Raw genomic sequence first — 14,270 nt, 5'->3', positions numbered from 1 at the left:
TGATAATTTTTGCATTGTATTTTAAGTTTTTGAAATATTTTTTATTTTTGTTACTGTAAGTGAATGACCTAAACACATATTTTGTATCAACTTGACCCTTAATTTAATTAAGGTAATCGGTAATATGGCCACTACAAACACAGAACTGACAAACATGCATTATCCTTATATTACTGTTGATCAGGTCATTTGAGAGACTGTCCAGAATCTAGGCATATTAAGTTTTGATAGTCTGGCAGTCTTGATTTTGAAAATGCCTGCCAAAACGGCAATATTTGCTGTTCTCTTGCCTTAAATCATTTATAATTCCAAAACCTATCATGCTGATACTTTTTATTTCTATTTTTTTTTTTTTAGATATAAATTATGTTGAAAATATCCCATGTCAATTTACAACATTTGTAATAAAATTAAAGCATGCTAAACACTGTAAAGGTGTTGTACTCTGTGACCAAATATAGTATATATTGGGGTAGGAACACAGACACGACCTCACCCTATACAAATATGGTGTACCCTCACAAATTCTTACTTTGATGTAATTGATTACATGCCTGGTACAAACCAAGTATAGATATTCCCAGCTGAAATAGCTCTGGGTCAAAAAATCATCAAAGACAAGTAACAATGGACTGCAGAATTATTGAAAAACTTCAAGGAAGATTTGGGTAACAATAACCTCTATATACCTGTAATACTCGGGGGTGAACCGCAGTGGGTGCTCAGTGTCTGCGACCTCTGATCACAGGTAGATAAGCCTGATGACCCCTGATCACAGGTAGATGGGCCGTGACTGATATGATCTGCATTTCACACTATATACATGTACATGTATTATTTTACTTGAGGGTAATTTGTGCTGTAGTAGAATCTTGTAATCCTATCTGTGTAATGTACGACATAATTCTAGTTCAGGATTATCATAACAGTAAGTTTTCGCTGTATGTACACATGCAGTATAACAGCATGTTACAGGTGTAATTCCTGGAATTTTCATTCATTCAACATTTCACCTGATGGTAAATTAAAATAGGGATGAAGAGATGTAATAAAGGTTGACATCTTATTTACATTATTTAAAATACCAGGACAGGTACAATGTTTTTAGGGAGTTCCTTCTTAGATTAGGTAAAATGTTTCATCAAGGATATATTTAGATACTGACAATACTAAGAAAGACAAACAATGATATTTAAACATTAAATTTAAGGACATGAGCTTCTGGCCATCTTCCATTAGGTAAATATGAATATTTGTCAGAGACAAAAATATACAGGTCTTCCAAGAATTTGTAATGAATGGAAACTTTATCTTTAAAGTTGTTTTTTTTTCTTTCTAAAATCAACATGAATTTTTTTAGTAAATCAACATAGTTTCAAAGTCCAAGCCTATCTGAACAAATTCTGTATATTTATATAAGTATAAAGAATATGTGTGAGGGTTAATATCAAACCTTGCCTTATACCCAATAGGGATTTTAATGACACAATCAATTTGTTCAGTACACTGTATGGTCAATAACATTTCCCATAAATAATGTACAATATATGTAATAATTCAATTTACTATGTACACTCGAAATTGTACCTCTTAGATGACATTATTATGAGTCAGGTCAAATTACTTTAAATTCCTAGATTTTTATCAGCAGTGTAAAAATATGTCACTTTTGACAAAACTTTTCACTCCATTCCTCTATGAAGAGGTAAGGATGGATTTTATCAGATCATTTTTACCCCGAGGGGAATATTGTGGTTTTTATATTATTGAAGCTATCTGACATACATTTGTCATTGTGACACCCCTGTGACATAGAACAACATTTGGATACCATCAGCATTATACTACACTGTCAGAAAGGATTTTACTCTCTCAGGGCGGTTCATTTCACTAGAATGTTTTTAAATCAGAGATTACCAAAACTACTAAACCTCTACACAAATAAATGCACATTTTCCCTCAAACCATGTGTCTGAGTCATGGAGAATCCATGAAGCATACAGGACTGAAAGTGGTATGTTCAATGGAGGCAGAACTTTTCCTCGAGTACAATCTTTATCGCATTCTTCTCTCTACTTCAGTAGATCGACAAATTGATCCTCTATTGATAGCTCGCCATTTTAAATACACATGTTTTTACACACATATTATCAAAATTGGTTCAACTCGATCACCCTATTATTTACTAAAGTAACCTATTTACATAAAATGTTGTACTACTTTCTCAAGATGATAATTTGATTTTTGATTTTTTTTGTTCCTACTGTACAAACAATCATAACATCTCCATCATAATCCATTTCAGTAATGGATGTTTTCGGGAGATCGACCCCTGATTTGTGTCTCCATACAATAAGTTATCTTCAACAATACAAGATTCCTAGGTTACTATGGCTACCTAGAAATTACTGACAGTAAGATGGTCAATAATGATAGGCTTATTCTGCGACAATGACAAAAAACATTTGAATCTCTTGGTATTTTATCAATATGCCCAGTTGAAGAAATCTAATCACACAAAATGGCAAATCAATAATACGTCGCCCGTTGGATCCCCAGCTACCAGCTTGCTAACACCATTGTCCCTCTGCCTACTTTGTTTCAAAGCTATAAATCTACAGCTAATTTCAAACATCACAAAAGAATTTGTATGGCTATAACTTTTCCAGTCAAATTGTGCAAATTTTAATGTAGAGTGTATATTTCTTTAAATCAAGTGAATCACGAAACATCATTCATAGCAAAACCTGTGTCATTGTACCAATTAACATATACCTGGCCTATAAGTGTTTTAGTCCGAGGATGAAATAGACATTTACAACGATGATTAAACAAGTGGGCAGAGAAGACCCCATTAGATATACAGGTAACAGGTCTACAGGCTGATCATCATGTATCTGACCTATAACTACAGGCTAACTAGATTAAACATCCACACTGGAAACACTGCAATTAATGTACAAGTACTATTACTACATGATTTCCCTGTCATAATTACAAAGTGTGCCCTGGCTTCCCTTCAAACATCTAAGTGATCTGGACTAGCTAGCTAAGTGCTCAACGTTATGAAATTGTCCCCAAAATGGCATCATCACTCTCGATCTGTCACCTGCAGTCCCTTTTGAATTAAGTTAATGTCATCTGTATGTCAATTACATTTTTTATAATTTGTACTGCAGGTCAATTTTATGCGCTATCCTTTGACCATCTCCAATTTTTTCTGCATACTTGTTCACTGATAAATAACCCAATATTTCGAGGAAATCATCTTCATTTCCTTTTAATGTAACACAGACAGCCATTTGCACATCCCAGTCTTCCTGTTACTAGGGTTACTGTCGTGTTCTAATTACTGTACTTGTAGCACTCTTGACCGATACGACCCTTCAATAATTACGTTTCTTAATTCCTCCTTCTGTTATTATCTTAATTAAAAGGTCAGAAAGCCATTTCCTCCCCACAGGTTCCCTTCGTTTACTGTCAAAAATTCCTTTTGATTTCTGTACTTCACTTAGCAAAATATCAAAAATGCTAATATCATTATCTCAAATTAACCATACCCCTCCCCAAAGCAAATTGATTATTGCTTCTAACAAGTTTGAGAACTAGTATTCTGTCAAAATCTAGAATGTGAATAAACAACTAGCTTTTCTTATATTTCTTAAAGAATATTCAATACTGAATAAGATAAAGATTTAGAACATGATGTACCATTACGGTTTTGATTGTGCAAATTCCGTTTTGCAAAAATTGTTTTTCAATGACCAATGTGTACCAAATTTGTTGTCTTGAATTCTTCAAGTACAAATACATGACCAGCTATTTGTGTGATAAGTTTGATTCATGATTATATGTATTTAATTGCCTATGGTGACAATGAGAATAAGTGCTTTGTATACAGTTCCCTACACAGCAATATGACATCAGCCAAGCAAATTCTATTTTAATGCAAGTGAAAATGTACATGGTTACACCTTTAAACTTACTGTCAAATAGAGTGAAAAATCAATAAAAGGAATGTTTATATGTGGACCTCATAGGTGTCCTTAGCAGGTTTAGGTACGCTTCCAGACGCCTATTGCAGTACAGGACAAGATTTTGGTTACTCCCTTCAAATTGCTGACAAGATTTTGGTAACTGTCCCTTCAAATTGCCTATTGCAGTACAGGACAAGATTTTGGTTACTCCCTTCAAATTGCCTATTGCAGTACAGGACAAGATTTTGGTTACTCCCTTCAAATTGCTTATTGCAGTACAGGACAAGATTTTGGTTACTGTCCCTTCAAATTGCCTATATTGCAGTACAGGACAAGATTTTGGTTAATTCCTTTTTATTTAGTAGCCTATTATACTATACAGGAGAATCATAAAATAGTCTCTAAACTACCAAGTTGTTTTCACAAAGTACTAAAAAGGGAAGATTTTGGGTACTCCTTTTCCAGTGGGATGTGCAATTCATTTTGGGTATTAAAACATACTGGTATATATACACAATCAACATTTGAATATATCTGTTTTTATACATATACAAGATATCTTTTTCAAATGTTTGTCATTGGAGAATATATGTAGTATGGAACTTGAAAAGGACAAATCTAGAAGAATTTAATTACTTATGTTTATTTATCCAATTTAAAAGTCAACTACCTGGTATATATACAGTTGAATGAATTCATTGATTTGACCTGGATCCTGGTGAACTGGGACACTATAAGGTCTATGACCTTACAAATACAGATTGATTTCCATGTCACAAGATGTCCGGTAATAATTGACAAGTTAGGAAGTCACGGAGCCATCTCTTGTTTGGGTGGGACACATCTGACATCTACATATATCAACAAACGACTTGTCTTTGTTATCATAGACTGGTATATATATATATATATTGAATAAAAGTTAACAAAACAAAGCTGCCATACATCAGTCATACAAGTCATATGTACCATACGTATACGTTATCTCAGAAGCGACCCACCTGATTTTATTATTTTTGCAAATGACACTACTTCCTTTTCCTCACAAGTAATCAAAGTAAATAAACATTAATAATAAAAAAAAACCTAATATGATATAAAGATATGATTTATTTCCTTTTATAATGAGTATTACTCTCTGGATTTAATACAGGTTTAGGAAGTAAATGTGGCACCATTTATGAAAACTGCCCTGCCAGGTAGCCACACGATTACCATAGGTATATATATATATACAACAGTATATAGCTGTATCTGTTTTAACCATTAGCATGCGTCTGTTTATAGGGCTTCCACACAGCATACTGATATAATATACCCTGGTATCACTATACCCCATTAATTATCAATACTTTGTACCAGCAGCATTACAATCCTTTAACCAGATAGGTTTGATTTGATTGCATTCTTTTGGGGGGAAAAAACTAATGATAATATTCATGAAGCACGGAGAAACTGTCAGTATCATATTTTGATTGGTACCAGAAATCTCACGGGATATAATGCTATCATATCCCGATTTGTATGTATATATTCCAGACAAATAAAGACCATCATCAGCCCAAACACTAAAATCACCTATTTTGATGAAAAATACTACCTATGTAATTTCATTCTTAACACACAAAATTGATATACGATATCATACCCTACCTTTGCATACCAAGAGATGAATGAAATGTTTTAGACACCTACATACAATAAACTACGACTAGGAATGTATATATGAATATATGAATCATAATGGGATGATACTATACTCACGGAGACACCCATGACCCAAGTTTATTGGATTTCATAAATTTCACCTTGGGGTTTGTCTGCCGTAGTTTCATTCATATTTCCACTTGACCTACAATGATCTGCTGAATTTGAATATCCCCTGCTCCCTATTGATGAATGGTAAACAAGTCCAGAGACGCAGTCAATACGTGGTACGCATCCATTGAAAGCTTACAACACTCCAGGTCTATGCTTGGCAACCAACCAAACGTTTTCACACTCTTCAACACGAAATGATTGTTGGATCAGAACAATGATCAATACAAGACTATGGAATATGGAAATTTGGGTTATTCTCAACAATGGACACCAACAGTTAAAGCTTAAAGTGAACACAATATCCAAAATTTGGGTGACCTTCATACAATGACCTCTAATTCCTAGCGATGTTTATTTTTATTGTATCTGATCATGACAAGTTAAAGGCCGGAAGCAAATTTGCTCTATATTTGTACAGAGGAACACTTTGGTTTTCCTCAATGTTAACCGGAAAAAAACTGATATGAAGCAGATGATTCAGTGGAGATGGGAAACAGGGACTTTATACATTTTATTCTAAGCAGATGATTCAGTGAAGATGGGAAAAGGGGACTTCTACATTTTATTCTTAATCTGGACTTGTAACCTTAGATCACACATCATGGTTCTCACCCTCAATGAGACTGTCACAAGTTACCATGGTTCTCACCCTCAATGAGACTGTCACAAGTTACCATGGTTCTCACCCTGAGTGAGACTGTCACAAGTTACCATGGTTCTCATCCTCAATGAGACCGTCACAAGTTACCATGGTTCTCACCCTAAATGAGACTGTCACAAGTTACCATGGTTCTCACCCTGTTTCAGAGACTGTCTGTCACAAGTTACCATGGTTCTCACCCTGTTTTAGAGACTGTCTGTCACAAGTAACCAATCTGAGATTTCTATCCCATGCCATCAACAGGTTTCAATCTGACATGAAGTTTGGCCAACATATATACTGTCAGAGATGATCTGTGTCAGCCGGGAAAGGCCAGACTCATAAACCACCTACGAAAAATCCCAATTACTACCAGGACAGGACCCATCATATAGCCATGCATATATAATAACACCAGGATCGCCCATTAACAGTCTCCAGATGGCAATCCTAAACCGACCTGTTCCAGAACTTGATCCATACTCTGACAAGGGATTACCCTTGGGAAAAATGGTTTGACCTATATATCTTTTTTTTACTACATAGCAAAAATGAAAAGCAGATCATGAGAAAGTCGCACATTGCTGCAATAATTGAAAACAGGTTCAGTAACAACCTCACAACTTCCTGTCAGCAACTTGCTGCTCCCTCTGTAAGGTTTTTTATCACTATCGTAATCTGACGCAATGTACATTATTGATATGGCTCAAACAGCCCTGAATGTTTGTCTTCACAGTGGTAGTGTAAATGGGATAGTCTTGTTTTCTATCCAGGAATGTCACAGAGCAACTCTCACTACTGTCAACCGTATTAAAACTAAATAAAACACCCTGTATAACACAAGAGTGCACGTGGTACAATTTCTCTCTCAGAATGACAGCTGGCATTCAAGTAGAAAAAAAAACCTATTAAAATTTCATTTCAATTTTTTTTCATACCCCTGCCCTGTCCTTACTTTTTTTGATGAATGACATCTGCTTCAGGTAATAGATTTTACGATCTCTATCAAGAAGCTAAAAGCTGGCGTATACATAATTATAGAGTAATGTACAGAAATTACTAAGAGGGCCTTTTCCCAAACAGGTGTTTCATTTTACATTACATCATTTTCGCAAAATATTTAAATAGTGTTAATATTTGTGTGTACACACTGTTAAACATTTAATATAAAGCTAGATCTTTGGGTGTGTGTAATAATATCATCTTCATTACATACTATATGCCGTAGAAAAGTTAAATCATACATACCCCGACATGTCCCTCATAAGCAGCCATATGTAGAGGGGACCATCCCGCATTGTCCTTGTGCATCTCATCAAGACCACGGTCAAGCAACTGCTGGACAATGTCCACGTTGCCCTGAGCTGCAGCAATACTCAGCACAATCCGTCCTTCAGAATCTATCGTATCCACAGCACAACCCCAGAAAAGGAGCTGGTTCACGATTTTAGAGTGTCCCATGGATGCTGCGGCCAGTAAAGGAGTCCGTCCCTTCGTGTCAGTGTGATCACAATCCGCGTCAGAATCCAGCAACAGTTCACACACATCCATGTGACCTTCACAAGCGGCCACCAAAAGTGGCGTCATGCCGTCCTTGTCCTGATGGTTGACCTCTGCCCCCTGTTCCAATAGGATACTGACCACATCTTCATGTCCTTGACTTGCAGGAATACACAGTGCTGCAACGGACAACGCTGTGCGTCCATCACAATCCTCATGATTGATATCCGCATCATATTTCAAAAGGTGGTTGACAATTTCAGCATGTCCCATGTACGCCGCAGCAATAAGTGCTGTCCGACCCTCATTATCTGCCTTGTTGACATCAGCATTATGTTTCAGTAATTTCAAAACGATTTCCTCATGACCTCCCCAAGCCGCAGCCCTCAAGGCCGTTCTCTGGTCAGCATCTGCATGGTTGACATCAGCATTGGCACTTAGAAGTAAACTAACCACTTCAGTGTTTCCACCCCAAGCAGCTGACCGAAGCGGTGTCCAGCCATCTCCATCAGCATGGTCAACTTGAGCACCGGCCTTGAGAATTGCAGCCACAACCTCTGGGTGGCCTTGTCTTGCAGCTAGATTCAAGGCCGTTTGACCATTCTTGTCAACCACTTCCAATTCCACAGATTTTGACAAAATAAAGTTAACTAATTCCAAGTTTCCTTGGTGTGCTGATGTATGTAATAATGTCCGACCATTACTGTCAATTTGATTAACAGGAATATCAAGTTCCATTGGAAGCTTGGGTTCAGCCTCTGCTTCCTCTATCATGCTCGCATGAAGACTTGCTGTTTGGGCCTCCTCCGAGTCCTCTGGAGGCTTGGCACCAGCGTCAAGTAAAAGTTTGGTAACCTTCTGTTCTTTGGGCACACCTGCTGACAAGCTGTCCTCCACGTTGGCCTCAGACAGCAACAATATCTGTACCAAGTGGTGATGCTGGAGTGGGTCCTGTAAATTAGCCTTCACCAGATGCCCAGCAAAATCCTGTACTTGTAGAGCAGTTAATTTGGGGCCATTTACCATGGAATGCATCGCCAACATGCCATGGCCGTCAGCAGCCAGACATAGATACTTCTGTGTACAGTGCTTCACATCCAACAGCCACTCAGCAAAACTGTGATGGAAAAGTATTTTGCAATGATTCTGTCCTTCTATTAGTATCTTAGATAATAGCTTTAGTCTACCTAGAAATTCCTTCTCCGTGAGCGTCGTGTTTTTTGTCCTTACACACTGAAACAGTTCAGACTCACTGAGTGGTGTACGGGAGGCCAAAATCACATTCAAAATCGGCTGTATCTTGGTAAATTGCTTACGAACAAATAATCTTTGGCACAACCACAAATACAAACCATTCAATGTTCCGGGAATTTCACGAATTTCTCTCAGCATGATAAAATTCTCAGCCACACCATCCAAAACTTTCTCTAAATATAGGAAACATCCGTTGCTTTTGATGTGCAGTTGGTTCAACATTTCCGCCGTGTCGCGACTGAGATGCTGTCGTAGCTCCTCCTCCTGGTCCAGGCGACACAGGATGTACTGTTGGACATCTCGAACCACATGAGATTTTCTCAAATCGTCCAGACTAATTTTACGAAATCCTGTAAACAGTCGTGTGACTGACTTGCTCTGTTTACGTGATGAGCACACCAATAACAACCACTTGGGGAAATCTGTATGATGATTAGCCAGTAACTCAGCTATTGTTTTACTGCCAGTAGTCCTATCACTTGTACAAGTTAGGTAGGACTCGTCCACTGAGTCCACAAGCATGAACAGAGTCTGTTTTGGGGACTGTAATGAAGATAGAGGTTCTAACACTGCCTTCTGGAACGCTACATCAGGATTTTTTTCACATTCAGTAGGGCTAATTAACTGTTGTATTTCGGTGGAACTAACAAGCTCTCGGTAGCCACTAATCAGGTTTGATTCCTGTAATTGTTTCACAAGGTCACAGATAAAACTAGCCAATGACAAACTACCAATGTCATGAGCCTGACAGAAATGGAAGGACAGGATTCTCTTATTAAGTACTTTCTGTTTGCCCTGTGAGGCTGTAGGCCACACTAGTTCACAGCACAGTGCAGTCTTACCACACCCAGGTCCACCCATAATGAGAGCGCCACATGTCTTGGACGAGGGACGATTCTCCAGGCAGTGGTTGATTTTACTAAAAGCCCACTCCCGACAGAAAAAGCGCTTGCTTTTCAACAGGCTATTAGCCATTTTTATCTAGCTATCATACACAATTACCTTAAAATGATAAACATATCCAGATGTTGGTATAATTTGTTCATATCCCTCCTATTTCACATCACTAGAATTATCACATCAAAGTCTATTGTAATATGTAATCAGATGCTTTACACATCACACATAATCAGTCACTTTTTAATTTAAGAGGGAAATAATAATCTCACATCTCAGCAATTCATTCTCCATCACATCACTAAACATTGATTGTCGTTTTTTCCTCGTTTTAAGGATAATATCCTGGTGTGTATTTTGCATCATCTGAAATATACAAAAAAACTTAAATTTAAAATAATTTTTCAGTAACTTTATTATAATTACCTGTTGTCTGGCAAAAAATCATTACTTCATTGCCGTGATTATATATAAATCTTTGTATACCTGGGTAATTTCAAACATCACATATATTTATACATAAAGGTCCATTAAGGGGTTTATTTATCACTGAGATATTGATCAGTATATGCAAATTGTCATAATCACTGTAAATAAGCATTTGTGTCCATATTTATATACATACCTACATACATTTGTACATTACACCACACATGAGTTTTTCTGTGTGATCAACAAACCAGAAGTAATTCATAATCATAAAAGCTATCAAATTCCTCTGCCTTACAAACAGGCCATTACACACTGGACAGCCATTCCTATGTAAATTAGAGTTGCGACACAGTGAGACAATAGCTATCAAGGGGTGACACATAACTTTATATTGATAGCAGTTTCCATGTACACAGTACATGAATGTGATTTTAACATTTAAACTCTAGATCTCTATTTGAATTATTAACACACAATGCAGTTTGAAAGTTGTACGAAAATATAGATTTACGTAAAAAATGTAGCAACACATTAAAATGAACTGTTAATGCATATCAATTGCACATAGATAACATGATATATAGGTACATTATATACACCAATGTAAATTGCTATCACTTATGTAATTATCACTTATAAAAGATGGCAGGCTTTTATCAAATACCGTATTTTACTTATTAAGAAACCCAGAGAACAATTTCATGCAAACACTGGGTAAGCATAAACCTTAGAAGCAAAGGATATACGATATGTTAAGATACTTAGCCTTCAAAATACTTTTTAGATACAAATTTGCAAATAAAAATAATTGAATTATAGGCCTGAAATGCCATTCTACACATAACTCCCTATCTCCAGGTTCATGAATTACTAATGGAACTATGTAAATATGGTTCAATGTTGTAGAGGGTAGCATCAGGTACTATGTAAAACTATAGTGTCAGATTGTGCAGGTGAGATATAATATCAGATTGTGCAGATAGGTATAGTGTCAGATTGAGCAGGTGAGGTACAGTGTCAGATTGAGCAGGTTAGCTATAGGTATAGTGTCAGATTGAGCAGGTTAGGTATAGGTATAGTGTCAGATTGAGCAGGTTAGCTATAGGTATAGTGTCAGATTGAGCAGGTTAGGTGTTGTATCAGATTGAGCAGGTTATGTATAGTGTCAGATTGAGCAGGTTAGGTACAGTGTCAGATTGAGCAGGTTAGCTATAGGTATAGTGTCAGATTGAGCAGGTTAGGTGTTGTATCAGATTGAGCAGGTTATGTATAGTGTCAGATTGAGCAGGTTAGGTATAGTGTCAGATTGAGCAGGTTAGGTATAGTGTCAGATTGAGCAGGTTAGGTGTTGTATCAGATTGAGCAGGTTAGGTATAGTGTCAGATTGAGCAGGTTATGTATAGTGTCAGATTGAGCAGGTTAGGTATAGTGTCAGATTGAGCAGGTTAGGTATAGTGTCAGATTGAGCAGGTTAGGTGTAGTGTCAGATTGAGCAGGTTAGGTACAGTGTCAGATTGAGCAGGTTAGCTATAGGTATAGTGTCAGATTGAGCAGGTTAGGTGTTGTATCAGATTGAGCAGGTTAGGTATAGTGTCAGATTGGACTGGTTATGTATAGTGTCAGATTGGACAGGCTAGGTGTAGTGTCAGATTGGACAGGTTAGGTATTGTGTCAGATTGAGCAGGTTAGCTATAGGTATAGTGTCAGATTGAGCAGGTTAGGTGTAGTGTCAGATTGGACAGGCTAGGTATAGAATCAGATTGGACTGGTTAGGTACATGAATGTAGTAGCATGGAATGATGTCGGATCACTTATAATTAATAAGTTTTCACATCCAGGGCATCCAGTTGACCCTTGACTTTTAGCAATTTCATAAGTCAAATAACTATTTCTGAGAAATCTGAAGGGTCAAAACATATGTCAAATAGACAAGTCCCTCAAAACCAAGAGTCAGATCTCAATTTGGGGAGTCAAAAACATACTCTCAAGGGTCTACTGGATGCCCCGAGTCATCTTCAGCTATAATATACATTTACAGGGTTATCTCACTGAACTATCACAAAAACAACACAATGGAAATAATGACTCCACCCTTGGACTTCAAAGTATACAAGAGCATGCATATAAAGATTTTGATTCCGAGAAATGATGATTGCGGCATTGTGCACTAAATTTAGATATGATTTGATTACCTGTAAACTGGTAAGATTATATACCTAATTGTAGACTGTGGAATACTGATATAAATCATACATTTCTATGCATTGACATCAAGTTTTTTCCCAGAAATGGTATATGATTTGTACATGAAAATTCTACCTTATGGTATGATTTGTACATGAATATTCTTCCTTATCAAATACTTGAAGTACCTGTGACATTCCTGTGTAATACTAGACATGCTCCCTAGTGCTGGCTGATAGCCAGTGTCTCAGATACACACAAACCCTGACCCAGGGGGGGTACTGTCTCCACACAACAATGATACCTTGTTAATTAGAGAGAATTCTGTATCAGTGGGCAGGCAGGATGTATGACCCAGTAAGGTCAATGAACTGGTCAAGCTGACCAATAACGCCTTATAATGCCTGTGTACTCCGCTAATAAGCAGCATCTGACCACCCCATTGACACATTGGTCAAACTGACCACAGTAATAGTTTAGATACACCTTGTCACAGACCCCTAATTGGTGGTATTACCCTGTGATAATGATACATTCCACAGGTAAGTCCGATACAGTGGTTATACTAATTACCTATAGCTATCAATGTATATTGAAACAGTTTGACCAGTCTTACGTCTGACCGATATCGCTGTCAAATTGTGTACTGCCCGGTGTCATATCGGCCTAATTGGTCCATCGACAAAGTGCGGCCGGGGACAGCCGATCGATAGGCAGAAAATCTACACGGAGGTTGACACGTCCAGCACACACGCATCGCAATACACGTGCATACATTCTGTTGTGCCCCGATACAAGAGCAGAAAATGACAATTAATTTTGACCTGTATTTCCATCTATGATACATATCAGTATGCATTTAGGAATTCAAACTAATGCATGTTACCATACAGACGGATAAAAAGCCAATGTTTTATCAGTAGAATTTGAAAGTGGCATGCTGGTTACATGGATGATCAATCATTTATGCTAATTAATTGCTCCACACATGCACGTGACAGCAACATACCAACTAATGAAACTGGTATGACTGAATTTAATTTTAAGCAAAATCACATTTGAATCTAAAGATGATTGTCAAATCTGATGAAGACATCAAGGGGGCACCTGCTTAGCTTACACTTATGTTTACTGTCTAGTTATCGGGCCTCGACCCGCTAATCCTTGCAACTATCGATCTTTACCTGAATCTGGCGATATTAACTCACATTCCTTCCGATATGAATTTAAAATCCATGAAAATTAAACATTATATCCAAAAGAAAATGTAAATTGTGTACAAATCCGGAATCCAGAATGCTTGGTAGTATAAAACTCACCACGTTATATCCATTCACTGTAAAGCTGGTGTTGTGTGGTTATTTTTATCGCATGCAGACAAAGATAGCTAGGGGAGTGTCCACATTAAAATATCGCTCTCTCATTGGCTGAGACGTTTCGTTTCAATCAGCTGTAACTCATTGACTGACAAGTAACACTACTTTACTACGTGTGTTTATATACACTGCGACAAAGAACATTTCTTGTTGGCCGATAGTAAATGTGCTTTTGTTGTAGCCATCTCT

The 14,270-nt window shown here is 37.2% G+C and overlaps 1 protein-coding gene across 1 annotated transcript in view; it reads right to left on the bottom strand.

The window, feature by feature from the left end:
- Positions 1–14,041, bottom strand: part of LOC117329110 (ankyrin repeat domain-containing protein 50-like) — a 47,302-nt gene extending 33,261 nt beyond the window's left edge. The window contains exons 1-2 of the mRNA XM_033886843.1: positions 13,890–14,041; positions 7,687–10,455 (exon numbers count right to left, since the gene is read on the bottom strand). Coding sequence (XP_033742734.1) covers positions 7,687–10,167 — 2,481 coding nt within the window. The 5' untranslated portion in view covers positions 10,168–10,455; positions 13,890–14,041. The remainder of the gene's footprint in view (positions 1–7,686; positions 10,456–13,889) is intronic.
- Positions 14,042–14,270: the final 229 nt, after the last annotated feature.

This window comes from Pecten maximus, chromosome 6, assembly GCF_902652985.1.
Source record: "Pecten maximus chromosome 6, xPecMax1.1, whole genome shotgun sequence".
In the NCBI taxonomy this organism is placed as follows: Eukaryota; Metazoa; Mollusca; class Bivalvia; order Pectinida; family Pectinidae; genus Pecten; species Pecten maximus.
The sequence above is the reverse complement of the archived record's forward strand: the minus strand, read 5'-3'. Positions and strand labels throughout refer to the sequence as shown.